General features: G+C 41.5%; 1 protein-coding gene across 2 annotated transcripts in view; it reads left to right on the top strand.

Annotated features, from left to right (window-relative positions):
- LOC112068072 (CAP-Gly domain-containing linker protein 4) overlaps positions 1–19154 on the top strand; it is an 87373-nt gene that overhangs the window by 3204 nt on the left and 65015 nt on the right. For both annotated transcript variants that reach the window (XM_024135082.1, XM_024135083.2), the window contains exons 2-6: positions 8458–8610; positions 13636–13775; positions 14784–14877; positions 17288–17449; positions 18200–18318. In XM_024135082.1, the coding sequence (XP_023990850.1) occupies positions 8472–8610; positions 13636–13775; positions 14784–14877; positions 17288–17449; positions 18200–18318 (654 nt within the window). In that variant the 5' untranslated portion in view covers positions 8458–8471. The remainder of the gene's footprint in view (positions 1–8457; positions 8611–13635; positions 13776–14783; positions 14878–17287; positions 17450–18199; positions 18319–19154) is intronic.

The raw sequence follows: 19154 nt of genomic DNA on the forward strand, positions 1-19154 counted from the left end.
TTAGCTATTCTTCATGTAGCCTAACAAAAATACACACACACCAATTTTATTCCACTTTATTATGCAAATCATAATGGTCAAATGTATTTCCATCAATGAATAAAAAGCAATATTTTGAAATGGGATTTTTTTTCTCTCTGTCATTTTTTGGGGCAACAGTTTTATCAACTTATATATTTTTTCTATCGGCCAAAAGCCGGGAATCCCAGTTTTGTGTGTGTGTGTGTGACCGCTCTTTTGTTGGTTTTGACCTAGCTCATGAGTGTTTCTGTGTGTAGTCTGTCTCCCTAGGCGGAGGGGTGGCCTCCCTCATTAACAATGATCCTACCTAGGTCTTTCTGAGACTAGTGTGTGGTTGTGTGTGTGTGTGTCTTTATTTGCCTGGCATCAAAGAGGAGCGGTGGCAGTGGGAAAAGGTCTCCCTTTCTCTCTCAGTAGGGCTAGGCAGGATGTGTGGTTACCCAGGTGGTGCCACCTGGCTGCTGTAGGCATTTCCATTGGCACCAATAAAGAACCTATACTAGGAGAGTAATTGAGTTAAACTCGTGTGTGTGTTGATATGTAGCCTTTTATAGCTTTTAAGTAGATTCTACCTGAAACAATACAACAAAGACCTCTTAAAGTCACCATTGGGCTCATGGTGAAATCCCTGAGGGGTTTCCTTCCTCTCCGGCAACTGAGTTAGGAAGGACGCCTGTATCTTTGTAGCGACTGAGTGTATTGATACACCATCCCAAGTCTAATAAATAACTTGATCTTGCTCAAAAGGGGTGTGTGATGGAAATGTTTATGCTTTTCTAATAACCCATTTGTGTTCATGCAAGTGACTGATTGAACACCTGGAAGAAATCCTCACTGTAGTATCTGCAATTTGGCAGTATGCCCAAACCCTTGTTTTGAGAATGATATCTCAGTTTCAAGGTCTCAGCTTGGAGAGAAGAAGCCTTGTGAGGTATTGGTCTGCCACATGCATGAACCAGTATTGGTCAGTCACATGAATAATAGCAAACAAATAATGAATAAGCTAAATCATGCAAATATTACTTTCTGTGTAAGTACATAAGAGAACTAAAACGGGACTGCCCCATTGGAACTCCTGATCGACATGTGTACTTGGTGCATTGAGTTGGTTGGAACCTCTTCAGCGCGCTGATAACAAACAATTATTAATTTAAGATGGACTTTGAGTGTCCCTGTGTAAGAATTTCCATGACAATTTGGAATCACGAACAGGATGATTGATTCTGCCTGTGGAGCTTTCCAATGTGGGTCTGTGAGGAAAACCGGTAACCGGTGGCGAGGGCAATTCCTGTCTGACCAAAAGAGGACGAGGACCCGCCCAGACCAAACACTTAGAGCGAGCTGCCCAGGAAACACATTATCCGTGAACAATTGAGGGATGGCAACTGATTTCAGTAAGTCAATTTAAATTAGTTGTATAATTGATTTCTATAAAAATTAACAAAGATGTAGGAGGGTACCACTAGTCATAAGTAATAGCACGAGGTGAATGTAAAAGTTGTCTGATATGACATATTAAGCATGAGATTTACATTTGAGATAATAAGAGGTTGAAATTTGGATATTAGGATAATAAGATATTGACTGAGTGTCCCTGTGTAAGAATATCCACAACAGATGTCTGCTTTTATATTTTTACCCATCTACCAATAGGTGCCCTTCTTTGAGAGGCATTGGAAAACCTCTCTGGTCTTTGTGGTTGAATCTGTGTTTAAAATCCACTGCTTGACTGAGGAACCTTACAGATAATCGTATGTGTGGGGTACAGAGATGAGATAGTCATAAACAAAATAAAAACATGTTTAAATACTATTATTGCAAACCAACATAGTGAGTCTATGCATCTTAAATGACTTGATTAGCACATATGTAACTCCTGAGCTTATTTAGGCTTGCATTAACTTAACAAATGGGTTGAATACTTATTGACTCAAGACATTTCAGCTTTTCATTTTTTATTAATTGTAAACATTTTGAAAAACACAATTCTACTTTGACATTATGGGGTATTAGCTCAATTTAATAAATATTTAAATTCRGGCTGTAACAACAAAATGTGGAAAAAGTCAAGGGGTGTAAATACTTTCTGAAGGCCCTGGATTGTTAATTGGACTCTTCTGTAATTTCTTTATTCCTTGTTAATTTGCATGACATTCTACTGCACTGTTGAAGCTATCCATTAGGCCTAGGAGATAGCTTTCGCTTGCAATTACATTTAGTGCTCATTTCACAGACTGAGACTGCTACAGCCCTCGGCTACTGGGGCCAAAGATTAGGAAACATATTACGAGCATGCAAATTCATAAGTGGATTTTTCAAACAGACATTCATGTGGATTTGCTTGTTAACATGAACACACACTGCACAATCCATGAAACAAGTACAAGTCAATGTCCACAAAGTTATTTACTAGAGACATTATTCAGGTTCAGGCTTACGTTTGACCCTTTTTTGGAAACAATTATTGTTGACCAACATCATCCACACTGACTGCCAAAAAAGGTTGGAATAATAGAGGAGGTGCATWAAGATGACGGCCCCCCGTGCACTTAAAACAAATTCCTTGTTTTGCTAAGTTCAGTGTATTGTACATTGCTCTTCGTTACAATTTTGTTCTTTTTATATGGTCATTAGCACAGCAAACATGTTCAACATTTTTGCTTCAAGAGGCTGGCAATTTGAAAAACTGAAAAAAAGGTAGATTGTGCTGATTTATTTGTTTACAAACTCAGTGGACAGTGCTAAAACAATGACATCATATCTGAATTCTGCCATCTTTATGCACGTTCTCCATTGGAGTAGCCTAAGCGTAGCCTACTTAGCCAACATATTACATAAAGGTGTAAAGCCCCATTTCACATTCAGCTCAGTGGCCCAGTGGCTTAAAACTTCTTATGGCTTGGGGGCAGTATATCGACATCTGGATGAGAAGCGTGCCCAAAGTAAACTGCCTGTTACTCAGGCCCAGAAGCTAGGATATGCATATATGGTAGATTTTGATAGAAAACACTCTAAAGTTTCCAAAACTGTTAAAATAATGTCTGTGAGTATAACATAACTGATATGGCAGGCGGAAACCTGAGAAAAATCTATCCAGGAAGTAGGATTTCTTTGATGTGGATAGTTTTCAATTGAATGCCTATAGAGTATCTAATGGGTTAGGACCCAGATTGCCGTTCCTATGGCTTCCACTAGATGTCAACAGTCTTTAGACATTGTTTCAGGCTTGTTTTCTGAAAAATTAAGAAGAATGAGACCTTTCTGTCAGTGGACTGTAGAATCATACAGTGCTGGTTTGCGCGCCCTTCGTTGTTTTTCCTTTCTATTGAATACGCTATTGTCCGGTTGAAATATTATCGATTATTTAGACAATTGACAACCTGAGGATTAATTATAAACATCGTTTGCCATGTTTTGACGAACTTTACCGGTACTATTAGGATGTATTCGTCGGCATGTTTTGACCGCCTTTGAGCCAGTGGATTACTGAACAAAACGCGCCAACAAAACTGAGGGACTTTATCGAACAAAACAAACATTTATTGTGTAGCTGGGACTCTTGTGACTGCAACCATATGAAGATCTTCAAAGGTAAGTGATTAATTGTATCGCTATTTCTGACTTGTAATTCCTTTACTTGGTTGTAAAATGTTTGTATGCTTTTGTAAGCGGGGCACAGTCCTCAGATAATTGCATGGTATGCTTTCGCCATTAAAGCCTTTTTGAACTCTGACAAAGCTGCAGGATTAACAAGAATTTAATCTTTAAGCCGATGTATAACACTTGTATTTTTTATGAATGTTTATTATGACTATTTCTGTATTTTGAATTTGGCGCTCTGCAATTTCACCGGAAGTTGTCGAGGTGGGTCGCTAGCGGAACGCCTGCGCCAGAGAGSTTCACCCTTTAGAACTCATAGCGGCCGTCAACGGCCTGTCTTTACATTACTATAGCGGCCGCAAACAGCCTTGTTTTACTCACAATAATATCTTTGTCAAAATCGCAAAATGAACTTGCTAACAACCTGTTGTCATATTCACGTGGCTGTTGGAATCAACCATTAACCGGAAACGGGGTATGCTGTCATTTGACTAAAAATGACAGCGCCCTACGACTTTTCACTGTGGAAAGTGATACGGATTCGGACGTCCTTGCACTTTTAAAAGCGATGATGTCGAGGTGATTGAACACCTACTCATGGAATAGAAACACCATAATATTAATCACGTTAATTAAGCAAGTAATAGTCAAAAGTTTGGACACACCTACACCTCATTCCAGGGTTTTAACCTTTGTTTTTACTATTTTCTACATTGTTGAATAATAGAAGACATCAACTCTTTGAAATAACACAGGGAATCATGTAGTAACCAAAAAAGTGTTAAACAAATCAAAATAATATTTTATAATTTAAATTCCTCAAATTGCCACCCTTTGCCTTGCACACACTTGGCATTCTCTCAACCAGCTTCACCTGGAATGTTTTCCAATAGTTTTGCAGGAGTTCCCAAATGCTGAGCACTTATTGGCTGCTTTTCCTTCGCTCTGCTGTCCAACTCATCCCAAACCATCTCATTTGGGTTGAGGTTGGGTGATTGTGGAGGCCAGGTCATCTGATGCAGCACGCCATCACTCTCCTTCTTTGTCAAATAGCTTTAATGCAGGGAAACTTAATTCAGTTTTACCTCATTTCAATCAGCATGTTAAATGCGCAACCAGAGGGAAAACAAAAGCTCACCCTTCATCTGGCAAATCTGACCATAATTCTATCCTGCTGATTCCTGCTTACAAGCAAAAATTAAAACAGGAAGAACCAGTGACTCGGTCTATAAAAAAAGTGGTCAGATGAAGCACGTTATAAACTGTTTTGGTAGCACAGACTGGAATATGTTCCGGGATTCTTCCGATGGCATTGAGGAGTACACCACATCAGTCACTGGCTTTATCAGTAAGTACATCGATCCCACGGTGACTGTACGTACATACCCCAACCAGAAGTAATGGATAACAGGCAACATTCGCACTGAGCTAAAGGGTAGAGCTGCCGCTTTCAGGGTGCGGGACTGTAACCCGGAAGCTTATAAGAAATCCTGCTATGCCCTCTGACTAACCATCAAACAGACAAAGCGCCAAAACAGGACTAAGATCGAATCCGACGCTCGTCGGATGTGGCAGGGCCTGTAAACTATTACAGACTATGAAGGGAAGCACAGCTGCGAGCTGCCCAGTTACACAAGCCTACCAGATGAGCTAAATCACTTCTATGCGTGCTTCGAGACAAGCAACGAGCATCAGCTGTTCGGGCTTACTCACATAGCCCACGTGAATAAGACCTTTAAACAAGTCAACATTCACAAGCCGCTGGGCCAGATGGATTACCAGGACGTGTGCTCCGGGCATGTGCTGACCAACTGACAGGTAGCCATGTAGCCAACTGGCAGGTAGCCACATCCGTAGCCATGAAGTGCTTTGAAAGGCTGGTAATGGCTCACATTAAAACCATTGTCCCAGAAACCCTAGACCCACTCCAATTTGCATCCCGCTCAAACAGATCCACAGATGATGCAGTCTCTATTGCACTCCACACTGCCTTTTCCCACCTGGACAAAAGGAACACCTATGTGAGAATGCTATTTATTGACTACAGCTCAGCGTTCAACACCATAGTGCCCTCATCACTTCACTAAGCTAAGGATCCTGGGACTAAACACCTCCCTCTGCAACTGGATCCTGGACTTCCTGACAGGCCGCCCCCAGGTGGTGAGTGTAGAAGCAACACATCTGCCACGCTGATCCTCAACACTAGAGCCCCTCAGGGGTGCGTGCTCAGTCCCCTCCTGTACTCCCTGTTCACCCACGACTGCATGGCCAAGCACGACTCCAACACCATCATTAAGTTTGCAGACGACACAACAGTGGTAGGCCTGATCACCGACAACGACGAGACAGCCTATAGGGAGGAGGTCAGAGACCTGGCTGGGTGGTGCCAGAATAACAACCTATCTCTCAACGTAATCAAGACAAAGGAGATGATTGTAGACTGCAGGAGAAGAAGGACCGAGCTCGACCTATTCTCATCGACGGGGCTCTAGTGGAGCAGGTTGAGAGCTTCAAGTTCTTTGGTGTCCACATCAACAACAAATTAGAATTGTCCAAACACAAGACAGTTGTGAAGAGGGAACGACAAACCTATTCCCATTCAGGAGGCTGAAAAGAGTTGGCGTGGGTCCTCAGATCCTCGAAAGTTTCTACAGCTGCAACATCGAGAGCGTCCTGACTGGTTGCATCACTGCCTGGTACTGGAACTGCTCAGCCTCCGACCRCAAGGCACTACAGAGGGTAGTGCGTACGGCCCAGTACATCACGGGGGCTAAGCTGCCTGCCATCCAAGACCTCTACACCAGGCAGTTTGCTACCGGACTATTTCCATTCTTTCTTATCTATTATCTATTGTTTACCTAAAACCTATTTTTTTTWATTTWTTTTTATTTWTTWTTTTTAAACTTAAATTTCACTGTTGGTTACGGCTTGTAAGTAAGCATTTCATTGTAACCTGTTGTATTTGGCGCACGTGACAAATAAATGTATATTTGATTTTAAATTAAGAAAAGATTCCATATCAAATTATACCATGCCAGGTTGGAGAGGATTGGTGCATTGTCCATTTACAATGTGGATGCTACAATGATTACGGATAGTCAAATCAAATGTTATTTGTCACATCCGCCGAAGACAATAGTTGTGGACCTTACCGTGAAATGCTTACTTAGAAGCCCTTAACCAACAATGCAGTTCAAGAAATAGCGTTAATAAATATTTACTAAATAAACCTAAAGTAAAACAAAACAAATCAATCAAAAAGTAACACAATACATGTACATAAGAATAACGAGGCTATGTACAGGGGGTACTTGTACCGAGTCAATGTGCTGGGTACAGGTTAATCAAGTTAATTTGTAAAGTGACCATGTAAAGTAGTCCTGAAATGAGTCATGATGAGTAAGAAAATTACAGAAGCACAAATATCATACCCCCAAGACATGCTAACCTCCCCTGTTATTGTAATGGTGAGAGGTTAGCATGTCTTGGGGGTATGCTAACTTTCTCACACGTCATTATTCCCCATTCATTCAGTACTATCTGTAATTCATGAATCAAGCATCCTCATTATTCTAAGAACATGGATTAACAGCTACTCGCTGTTTATCTATGCATAGTAGCTTTACTTCTACCTACATGTGCATATTAGCTCGTCTAACCTCTATCCCCGCTTATTGCCTCGGTACCACCGGTTACCCCTGTATATAGCCTCCTTATTGTTATTTCATTGTTGCTCTTTATTTATGATTTACTTTAGTTTATGAAGTAAATATATCCTTATTTCTTAACTGCATTGTTGGTTAAGGGCTTGTAAGTAAGAATTTCACTCTAAGGTGAAACCTGTTGTATTCCACACATGTGACAAATAAAATTGGATTTTTTATTCTTATTTACAATAAAAGTGACTCCGAAGTCACACAATACATTACACAGTTCATTTCTATTGGGCACAAAATCATCTGAAACAAAACCAAAACAAACAGCAAATGCATCCAACAAGTTTGAAGATTCACAAGATGGATGTAATCATTGCGCACTAGGAATATGGGACCAAATACTAAACGTTTGAATACTTTAATACTTTTAAAAACTAAAATGTGTCCCTCTCCCAATACTTTTGGAGCTCACTGTATGTGCTGTTGGTTGGAGTCAGCACTATTAAATGGGTCTGCTCTACACCAGGGCTTACATATCCCTATTTTCCGCAATTAATTCTGTTAAAACCGGAGTTGTGGTATAATAGTACACAGTAGCTCTTTTTTTATTTGAGTCAGTTGGAAAGGACCCTGTAATTATAACAACCACATTTTCTAACATGGTTTTTAATCCAAGACAACAACCACAGAATGTGTAGTGGTTGAACATTTCTGCTAAGTCATTTTTTTTTTAAAGACCCAAAATCCATGCAGTGGTGTTGGACTTGGACCAAGTGATCTTCTAAAACCTTTTAGAATGCCTGTTAGAAAAGTCATTGTGCATATGAGTGGATAGGCCATACGTTTAAGAGAATCAAACCCTTTTTATTTGCATGCCGTTGCCATCCATTTTCTCATTTATGTTCTGCTTTGATAGCAATGATGATGAAATGGTACTAGGCTAGATGGATTCTGATGGTAAGATCTGAGCTAATGTCTGGGCTTTAGCTCAGGGGGCTATCGGTTTTTATCACAATCAGCCACAATGTAGCATGTAGGCCAATGGTGTTTTTTCTTCTGGTCTGACAAGTCATCTGTACTGTAAAGCACATGTGATAACTGCTGATGTAGCCTAAAACTTTTGATTGATTGGTAGATTATCATTACCCGTATTTATTACTCTGCTCTTGTGTGTCTATAGGCCCTGGGTGGGAGATGACCAAAGAGGATGTCCCGGTGCCAGAGTCTTCAGAGGGCGACTCTGACCTGGGCCGTCACAGCACATTATCCCACAGTGGTGTAGCGCGCCCCACCATCCACCAGGTGGCCTCGGCCCCCATGCCCACTGACTGCGGTAAGGAAACACAACATATCACATGAAATTCAGATCTAAGTGTATTGAAAGATTAAAGTGCGTTTGAAACATTTCATTAGGCCTACACGTAAAACAAATGTCATGCACACACTCGAGGCATACAAATGTCAGTCACACACACACACACACACACAGAGTACATACATCCTTTGATTGTTAATATAATCCTTAACCTACTGAGCTGACAAATCCGAATGGATCCATTAAAACAAAAACTATAAGTCTGACATATACTGTATATCTGAAAAATGGCTGGATTCAGCTCGCTGTGGTGATTTCAATGGTGTGTATTATACTGCCATCCAGGTGACATAAGTGGTACTACACCACCTCGTTTCATAAGTGTGCTTTTGTAAATTTTCATTGGCTCAGAGAGGCTCATGTGATGTCAACAGCTATAGACAAACTTCTGTGTGAGGTAGAGTGAACTGCAAGGAACCATTGAATGAGTCTCGACCGGGGCAATCCAAAATATGTATTTTGTCTCTACGGCTCTCCAGACTTCTTAAAAGGCAAAATCAAAGAACATTTTCAATAAATATGCGTGTTTGTCTGATATGGACACAGGTTGTACCAAAATAAGCGTCTGGGCCTTGTGAGTTGTATGGTATACCATTTGTCCGTGTCCGACAATGAAAATCATGGAACTATTGCCTCCCAAAAAATATATATTTTATTTTTACAATAACTCAACTTCATACAGTGGTTTCTCCTTTTAAAAGGTACTGTGTACACTGTACTGTGTACACTGTACTGTGTACACTGAATTCTATGGCACGTTATTTAAGTGTGAACCGCTGGTACCTTTAGTGCTAGTTTGACCACCAGAGGGCATCTTTGAGAAGCATTTGATAGCCTTCCATAATGACTGTACTAGAGAATGCGGGCACACTGGAGACCRGGGTTCAGTTCCCCGATGGTGAGGAAGGAGTAGGCTGTCCTTGAAAATAAGAATTTGTTCTTAACTGATTCCATATGTGTTATTTCATTGTTSTGATGTCTTCGCTATTATTCTGCAATGTAGAACATAGTAAAAACAAAGGGAAAACCCCTGGAATGAGTAGGTGTGTCCAAACTTGACTTACTTGCTTAATTAACGTGATTAATATTATGGTGTTTCTATTCCAAGAAAAACGAAAAACCCTCTGGGTTTCCTTTTGGATAGAATGGAAAATATGGCACTGTACAGCRTGACGGTCGGGAGTACAGTACTAGGCTATTTTGCTAAAGAATCTCTGTGTCATGTGGGCAGGGCACACGGGAGACCGGGGTTCAATTACCCGATGGGGAGGAAGGAGTAGGCTGTCCTTGTAAATAAGAATTTGTTCTTAACTGACTTGTAGTCCAACCAATACGCAAATGTAGATTCAGTGAAGATAAAAGTCCCCATGCTTGTCTCAGACCAGCGCAAAACGGTGCTAAAATAGTTAAAATCCTATTGCTTCTAACTTCAATATGCTCTTTAAATAAATAAGACCTACACCACTTTTAACAGCACATTCACTCAACACTAGTGAGACTCATGTCGTCTACGGTAGGCCTACAGTATATCGAAAAATCTGACGTGACTCTCCRCCAATAATTACATATAGAGAATTGGAGGATATTTCTGTAATTCAGTGATATTTTTTCCCATAGTAATTCGTTATGGATCCATAACTAAATAAACATCTGCATTTTGAAAGAGTATTTTTATCATWATTTTATTAATGAAAGCATAAAGATTTGGTATTTAGAATTATTTTTGTTTCTAGAGGGAGAAAAACCTACAGTCATCTCATGGGTCTCCCAGTCGAGGCCGGCACGGGTATTGAACCAGCATCTTTAGCAACACAGTTTACAAATGTGCAATTCTACACATTTTGCCACGGGRCTGAGGGAAAATGTGCAGTTTAAGCACATTTCCAGTAATTCTAAACATTTTGCCATGGCTTATGCCATGTTCTTATGCTATCTGAGTGACTCAAACATTGTAACAAAATCAATGGAGGCCCCATGCCATGCCAATTCTTTAATTTTAGATTCTCCCTGACTGTCTAGTTTTTATTTTGGTGATAGTTCTCAAAGATTATCTTTTTTACAAAGCATACAATACTGTTTTCAACTCTCTAGAGACAGCAGGAGCGGTAGAGATACTCTTAATGATCGGCTATGAAAAGCCAACTGACATTTACTCCCGAGGTGCTGACTTGCTGCACCCTCGACAACTACTGTGATTATTATTATTTGACCATGCTGGTCATTTATGAACATTTGAACATCTTGGCCATGTTCTGTTATCTCCACCCGGCACAGCCAGAAGAGGACTGGCCACCCCTCATAGCCTGGTTCCTCTCTAGGTTTCGGCCTTTCTAGGGAGTTTTTCCTAGCCACCGTGCATCTTCACCTGCATTGCTTGCTGTTTGGGGTTTTAGGCTGGGTTTCTGTACAGCACTTTGAGATATCAGCTGATGTAAGAAGGGTTATATAAAAAAATATTTTAAAAATTGGGGGGTCACTTCGAAAAAACCTCAACCAAATGTATATCCCCATTGGAAAATATAAATGGACTGTTTGAAAATATGAAGAAAACAATGTGTAAAAAAAGGGGGTGCATCGCCACCAGGGGGAGACTCGTCGAGGCGATGGCTCCCTCTGCTGGACGTGACAGGTCTCGACGGGCTCTCCGGCCAGGACTAATTGGGGCTGATTGTGGTTGGTGGGTAATCAAGGGCTGATTACTCACCAGCTGTACGAGTCCCATAAAGCTGCCAGAAGGGCAGCACACAAGCAGAGGGACTGGGGGAAGAAAGGTGACTGCCGTATAGTTGGAGACGGTGCCCGAGCTAAAAGGAGGCAGTTCAGTTTTTATCCAYGACAAGATACAGCAAGACCCGGAGCCCAGAAGACTGTATCCCGGAGAAGGTCTCATGGGGAGACCTATCCTTTTCTTTTGATTTATTATTTAAATAGGAACCCTTGAAACCGAGCTAATCCTACTCTGTCCATGTCTGATCTGTGAAAACGTCTGGACCAAACCCCCTGGTCTGCCACTATATATATATTATCAGTGGAAGTTTACATTCACTTATGTTGGAGTCATTAAAACTAGTTTTTCAACCACTCCACAAATTTCTTGTTAACAAACTATAGTTTTGGCAAGTCGGTTAGGACATCTACTTTGTGCATGACACAAGTAATTTTTCCAACAATTGTTTACAGACAGATATAATTCACTGTATCACAATTCCAGTGGGTCAGAAGTTTACATACACTAAGTTGACTATGCCTTTGGGATATGGGGCAGTATTTATCACGTCCGGATGAAAAGCGTGCCCAGAGTAAACTGCCTGCTACTCAGGCCAGAAGCTAATATATGCATATTATTAGTATATTTGGATAGAAAACACTCTGACGTTTCTAAAACTTTTTGAATGATATCTGTGAGTATAACAAAACTCATATGGCAGGCAAAAACCTGAGAAAAATCCAACAGGAAGTGGAAAATCTGAGGGTTTTAGTTTTTTTTAAGTGATTGCCTATCCAATATACAGTGTAAATGGGGTCAGGCTTCCACTAGATGTCAACAGTCTTTAGAACGTTGTTTCAGGCTTCTACTATGAAAGGGGAGCAAATAAGAGCTGTTTGAACCAGGGGTCTGGCTGAAAGCCTTTAGCTAAGTCGCGAGCGCAAGCTCCGTTCCCTTTAATTTCTAAAKACAAAGGAATTGTCCGGTTTTAACATTATTGAAGATTTATGATAAAAAACATCCTAAAGATTGATTATATACATCGTTTGACATGTTTCTACGAACTGTAATGGAACTTTTGACTTTTCGCCTGGACTTAGTGCCCGCGCCTTGTGCATTTGGATTACTGGACTAAACGCGCGAACAAAAGATGAACTTTTGTTGTCTAACATAGAGACCTGGGAGTGCCATCAGATGAAGATCATCAAAGATAAGTGATTCATTTTAACGCTATTTCTGACTTGTGTGACACCTCTCCTTGGTTGGAAAATGGTTGTATGGTTTTCTGTGGCTAGGCGCTGACCTAACATAATCGCAAAGTGTGCTTTCGCCGTAAAGTTTTGGAAACTTTAGAGTTTTCTATCCAAATCTACTAATTATATGCATATTCTAGCTTCTGGGCCTGAGTAGCAGGCAGTTTACTCTGGGCACCTATTTCCTCCAAGCTACTCAATACTGCCCCCCATTCCCAAAGAACTTAACGGAAGCTCTTATTTAGAGTGACTTTGTCAGTGTTTTCAACTAAGGTTGATAAGACAACCACATATCAAAGCCATTGCAATTAAAACCTTACTTGCCGCAGTCAGTGGTAGTAAGAAAAGACAAGTGCATGTAAGTGATGGTGGCATAATGGCTCTTTTCTCATCCACCCAGGTTCTTCTGTGATTCAGATGTCACAGTTGGTTAGCACATGGTGCTTGCAACACCGGGGCTACGTTCACCAGAGCACAACGTTGTGGGATGTTCAGATATAACTATATTGTGTAGTACGAAGCTGCCTGGCATTGATATGTAGAATAAGGAATCACATCTGCTCTATTCGTGTCATTTCATATTGCCTTGGTTGTAGGTTTCACTTATTGTATGCACACGTACAGTATACTCAATACATGTATTCATTGCAAGCAGACCTGGGTTTAAATATTAATCTAAATCGTTAATATATTTTTAGCATTTGTTGTACCTTGTCTTGAGTGGTAGATGGGCGGGGTTTGCATTTTTGCGATTTCTATTGCTTCCATTTTGCAAGACATCCTCTATCAAGCCCAGATTAAATATTTGAAATACTATTTGAACCCAGGGTRTATTCATTAATGCACACAGTTGCGAACCATAACAAAACAGGGGGCATATCTTTTTAGACAAGTTCAGGGTTAGTCTCTCCCCGTTTCGGCCATTTGCTTTAGTTTGGTTCCTAGTGAATACACCCCAGGTCTGATTGCAAGTAAACATGATGAAAAGTGTCTTTCTGTTTTTGCTCTCGTTCCCTCCTCCAGAGTTCTCCTTCTTTGACCCCGAGGAGCCCCAGTGCAGGGAGGTGCTGTTTGAGTCCAGCACCACGGTACCGGAGCTGTTCGCCGTACTCAGGCAGTGGGTGCCCCAGGTCCAGAAGAATATCAGCCTGATCGGCAATGAGGTGACCCTTATTCCTCCATTACACCTAGTTTGTGTCCCAAATGTCACCGTCTTCCCTATTTAGTGCCCTTAGGGCTCTGGTCAGAAGTAGTGCACTATATCAAGGGCATAGGGTGACATTTGGGACATATACTTAATATCTCTCCAGGTTAGTTCATTAAGACAACCCATTTGTTCAACCTCCTGGGGTTGTAGACAAAGAGACAACACAAAGGACATTGTCAATGATGACACTAATGCCTGATTCACACTATGGGGCTGACCCATACTGTCCTGGCGTCAATATTTTCTTTTCACATTGTCCGTGCGTAACTAGGCCAAGCCAGTACGTCTCGTTTTGGCTTTGCTCGATTTGGGTCTATAGTTTGAATCCGGCATCAGTCAGCCACACTCAGACATATTTTACACAAAAACGTTAATGTATATGATAAAATAACTATTCAGTGTAGCTAATCACCTGTGGAAAACATTGTTATTTATTTAAATACTGCAACATACTATACAGTACAATGAGCTCTGATCTTAATTGAACTCAAACGTAATCTCTCTCCTCCCCGTGGCCTAGTGCTCAGTGTTGTGCCAGACTTCTCYCCCCCCCCCCCCCCCCMYYYYTAAAATGACTTTCTCTAGATAGTGTGCAACTGGATAATTGACCCCCTGAGAAAGGGAACAACTCTGCCTCTGTCCTTAGGGAAATTTAGCATTTAGGCAGGTGGACATTTCTCTATGAATTCCAAAGCTTACAACTTGCTTCAGTGATAACATAACGTAGCACTGCAAAAAAAAAAAAAAAAAAAAAAGACCTCCTCACGAATGACTTCCCACAACAAAAGTGATAGCCATCTTTGTTTGGGTTTTCAGCTTCTGAAGTTAATATCGGTTCAGTGTTGTAAAATCCCTTGGTCTCAGACATTTCTAGGTTATCATGGCTATTATTAGATCTGTGTTCCACATAAGCTAACTGACTATTTAGACATAGCAGTGATGCTTATCGTTGCGCCACTGTTAGATCCTAAAGAGAGGCTGTGGTGTGAATGACCGAGATGGCTTGACCGACATGAGCCTCCTGCACTACTGCTGCAAGGCGGGGGCACCCGGCATAGGTGAGTAGAGGGTAGTGTATATATGTGTGTGCATGCATGTGATTGAGTGTCTTGTCTGTCTGTCTGTCTCGCTCTCTCTCTGTCTCTCTGTCTATGAGAAATATTGTTTGAAAGGCTTAAAGTCTGCCCTGACATTGTGTACTGTAGGGTTCTGGCAGCCATTGACTGTCTGTCTGTGTCTGTCTCTGTCTGTCTATCTGTCTGTCTCTCTCTCTCTGTCTGTGAGAAATATTGTTTGAAGGCTTAAAGTCTGCCCTGACATTGTGTACTATAGTGTTCTGGCAACCATTGACTGTCTGTCTGTCTCTCTCTCTGTCAATTCAATTAATTTTGCTTTATTGGCATGATGTAACAATGTACATATTGCCAAAGCTTATTTTGGATATTTACAATATTAAAAATGAGAATCAAAATTGTCAACGGATCAACAGTAACAACAATAACCAGGTGTCAAAATAACCATAGATTCAACAATAACAATAAGCATACAGTAGAGTACATGTGCAGGTTGATTGGTCTGTCAGACACTGTCCCTCAACTTATGGCAGGCAGCAATGTAGTGTGCTGCCAACCCACAGCTCTCTGCGTCCTCCCCAACAGGACGGGTAGCCTACTCTCATCAGATAGGTCTTTGAAACCTTGAATMAGGGTACTGCTCTAGCAGGTCTAGGCTCTGCTGTAGGCCATGTGCTGTGGGTGACAGCAGGCATAGGTCATCTGCGAAGAATAGGCATTTAACTTCTGAATTGTGGAGACTAACACCAGGGGCTGAGGATTTTTCTAGAATAGTGGCCAATTTGTTGATGTAAGTATTGAAGAGTGCAGGGCTCAGATTGCAACTGATGAAGGCCCCACCCCTGGTTAAAGAATTCTGTTATTTTCTTGCCAATTTTAATGCTGCACGTATTGCCAGTATACATTGATTTAATTATGTCATATGTTTTACCCCCTATACCACTTTCAATAACTTTGTAGAACAGTCCTGTATGCCAAATAGAATCAAATGCTTTTTGGAAGTCGATAAAGCAAGCGTATATTTTGGTGGACATGTTTATCTATCAGGGTGTGTAGGGTGTAAATATGATCAGTTGTGCGATGTTTTGGTATACATTCAAATTGGCTTTTACTCAAGACATTGTGCTTATTAAGGAAGTTTAGAACTCTTATAATACTACAGAAAACCTTCCCCAGGTTACTGTTCACACAAATGCCTCTGTAATTGTTAGGGTCAAATTTGTCTCCGTTCTTAAAGATTGGGGTTATGAGTCCTTGATTCCAGAAGTCAGGGAAATAACCTACACTCAGGATCAAATTAAACTGTTTTAATATAGCCAATTGAAAATTTGCACTAGTAAGTTTGCACATCTCATTTAGGATGCCATCAGTTCTGCATGCTTTTTTAAATTTGAGAGCCTGAAGTTTCTTATAGAGCTCCTGGTCAGTAATTGGGGAGTCCAATGGATTTTGATTGTCCGTTATAGCTTTTTCTAATCCATTCAACTTCTCATGAATTTGGCGTTGTTCTGCGTTTGTGTCAATTTGAACGGTGTTGTAGAGTGTTTTTAAAATGGGTTGTCCAGATGTCACCATTTTGTATCGCTATTTTGTAGCTGCAACAGATCCCTTCCGTTTTTGTTGACGGTGCTGTCACTGTTGTTTCAATGGGGGAGATTAAGACAGTTAGAAACAGAATGGCCTGTAATAAAGCTGTCCCCTCGTGTGCTCGTTAGATCAGGTAGTGTTCCTGTGCGCGCATTTGTGTCCCCACAGATGAGCACATTTCCCTGGGCCTGTAAATGGTACGTCTCTTCCTCAAGGGTGGGGAAGATCTCCTCTGAGTAATATGGGGATTCTGAGGGGGGGATATATATTGCGCAAAGGAACACATATTTTTCTGTCAGTACAAGTTCTTTTTTCAGTTTTAACCAAACGTGATATTTCCCAATTTTGAGGGGACTGTACTGTAGTGTTCTGGCAGCCGTTGACCATCTGTCTGTCTGTCTGTCTCTCTCTGTCTGTGAGAAATATTGTTTGAAGGCTTAGTCTGCCCTGACATTGTGTACTGTAGTGTTCTGGCAGCCATTGACCATCTGTCGTGCCGTGCCCTTCTGTCTGTGAGAAATATTGTTTGAAGGCTTAGTCTGCCCTGACATTGTGTACTGTAGTGTTCTGGCAGCCATTGACCATCTGTCTGTCTGTCTCTCTCTCTCTGTCTGTGAGAAATATTGTTTGAAAGGCTTAAAGTCTGCCCTGACATTGTGTACTGTAGTGTTCTGGCAGCCATTAACCATCTGTCTATTAACCATCTGTCTGTCTCTCTGTGAGAAATATTGTTTGAAAGGCTTAGTCTGCCCTGACAATGTGTACTGTAGTGTTCTGGCAGCCATTGACCGCCTGTCTGTCCCCTTAGGTGACGCAGACATTGCGGCCAGCTTCGCCCAGCAACTCCTGTCCCTGGGGGCAGAGCCTGGTCTGCGGTCGCGGTGGACCAACATGAGTGCCCTGCACTACGCCGCCTACTTCGATGTGCCCCAGCTCATCCGGGTGGTTCTGCACGCCTCCCAGCCCGGGGGTGAGGAAAGTGGAGACGGGGGAGAGAGGGGGGAGGAGGAGCAGGTGGTGGGGGGGGATAGGGGATAAGAGAGGGGAGACAAAAATAAGAGGAAAGACACTGTGGTCAGGTTAGATAAACTGTGGAACAGATAACTGGAGAGAATGCTACGAAGGGAGAGAAACTTGCTACCAACACTGTCATTTGATACTTTGTCCCCTGCAACCACACTCGCATGATCTCAAAAAATAAGGATTCAAGCTTCCAGTTTTCAGAATAGTACACTCATACAGTATGTGCAAAGGGAGTACTTGTGTAGGCAAATATGCTGAAWAATCTGTAGGCAAAAAAAAACCGCACACCTGTTTAGGCGAGGTGCTGGCTAGGGGAGTAGAACACATGGAAAAAGAAAAGGAGAGCTGCACACTCTAGGAGCTCAAATGCAATCATTTTATAAGCAATGTTTCGACAGACTGTGTTCGTCCAGGTATAATGACAAACACTGAGCTCCTAGAGTGTGCAACTCAACAAAAAAAATCTCCAAATATACTGAATAAACAGACACAAACAGTAAATAGACTACACTTACGGTTGCCTGTTCAAATAAAGAATAACTAAATACAATTTGCTGACTTTCAGCATGTCACACCTCTCTCCTTAAACTGTTTGTCTTGTCATGATGAAGCATTGAGATATACAGCACATTTCTGCAAAAGCAGACAAYGAAGTGTTATTTAATCTAATTTGATTGGATCTATGAACTTGTTTCAGAGGTAGACACCACCTGCAGTGACTTTGACTTCGGCACGGCCCTGCACATTGCCGCCTCCAACCTGTGCTCCTCTGCAGTCAAGTGTCTGCTAGAACTGGGAGCTAACCCCACCTTCAGGGTATGTTCCCCAAATTGCCCTCCCCCTTGGATAAACACTTAGGGCTGATTTCCCAGACACTTTCAACAGAGAACCTAAATCGCTCTGTGCTGTTAATTTGCCTGGGAAATGTGGTGTCAATGGGTACCTTTTTTACTTCCTGTAACATAATTCAACTCAGTTGGTAGCTACCTGGTACCACCTACCTAACCAGCTTTTAGAGGCTGTTCAGCTGTCTCTCCTCACATTTGACTAATGTAAAACACAACTCAAGACCACTTTACTACCATTTTACCATAAATGCAGTGCTGGCTTGATTTATAGGAGTGGGTTCTATTTAATTACACACTCACACATAATCATTCATATAAAAAGTCTGCATTTCTACACATGGATGTTCTCCATTTCACTCATGCATAGTCATAGTAAATTAATATACACACCTCACACATACCGTCACACCTTCTTTCCACTCATTCCCCGCTCTCTCGAAATTATACCCCTCAGGAATGTGCAATCCTTGTGACACAAAGACCCCGTCGAGCAGATGTGTTTCTTCGCCACTGAAGATGTCACACGTCCCTCCTGTGCCCGACTCGCGCTTMTTCGCTTTACCCTCCCCAACTCTCTCATTCAGTTCTCTCCCGCAGGTTTTTCCTGCAAATTAACAGCACTAATTTATCTCCTAAACACATTTTACACCCCCTCGGTGCGAGTGGAGAGGAACGCAACACCAGATGCATTTTTATTATTGATATTATTTACCCCTGTTAAAAAGCCCGCTGTGTCTCGAACAACCTGCGACTCCTGTTTAAGCGTGTAAGGCCCAGAGGGGGGACAAGTAAAGAGTCTCTGTG

This window comes from Salvelinus sp. IW2-2015, unplaced genomic scaffold, assembly GCF_002910315.2.
Source record: "Salvelinus sp. IW2-2015 unplaced genomic scaffold, ASM291031v2 Un_scaffold83, whole genome shotgun sequence".
Taxonomy (NCBI): Eukaryota; Metazoa; Chordata; class Actinopteri; order Salmoniformes; family Salmonidae; genus Salvelinus; species Salvelinus sp. IW2-2015.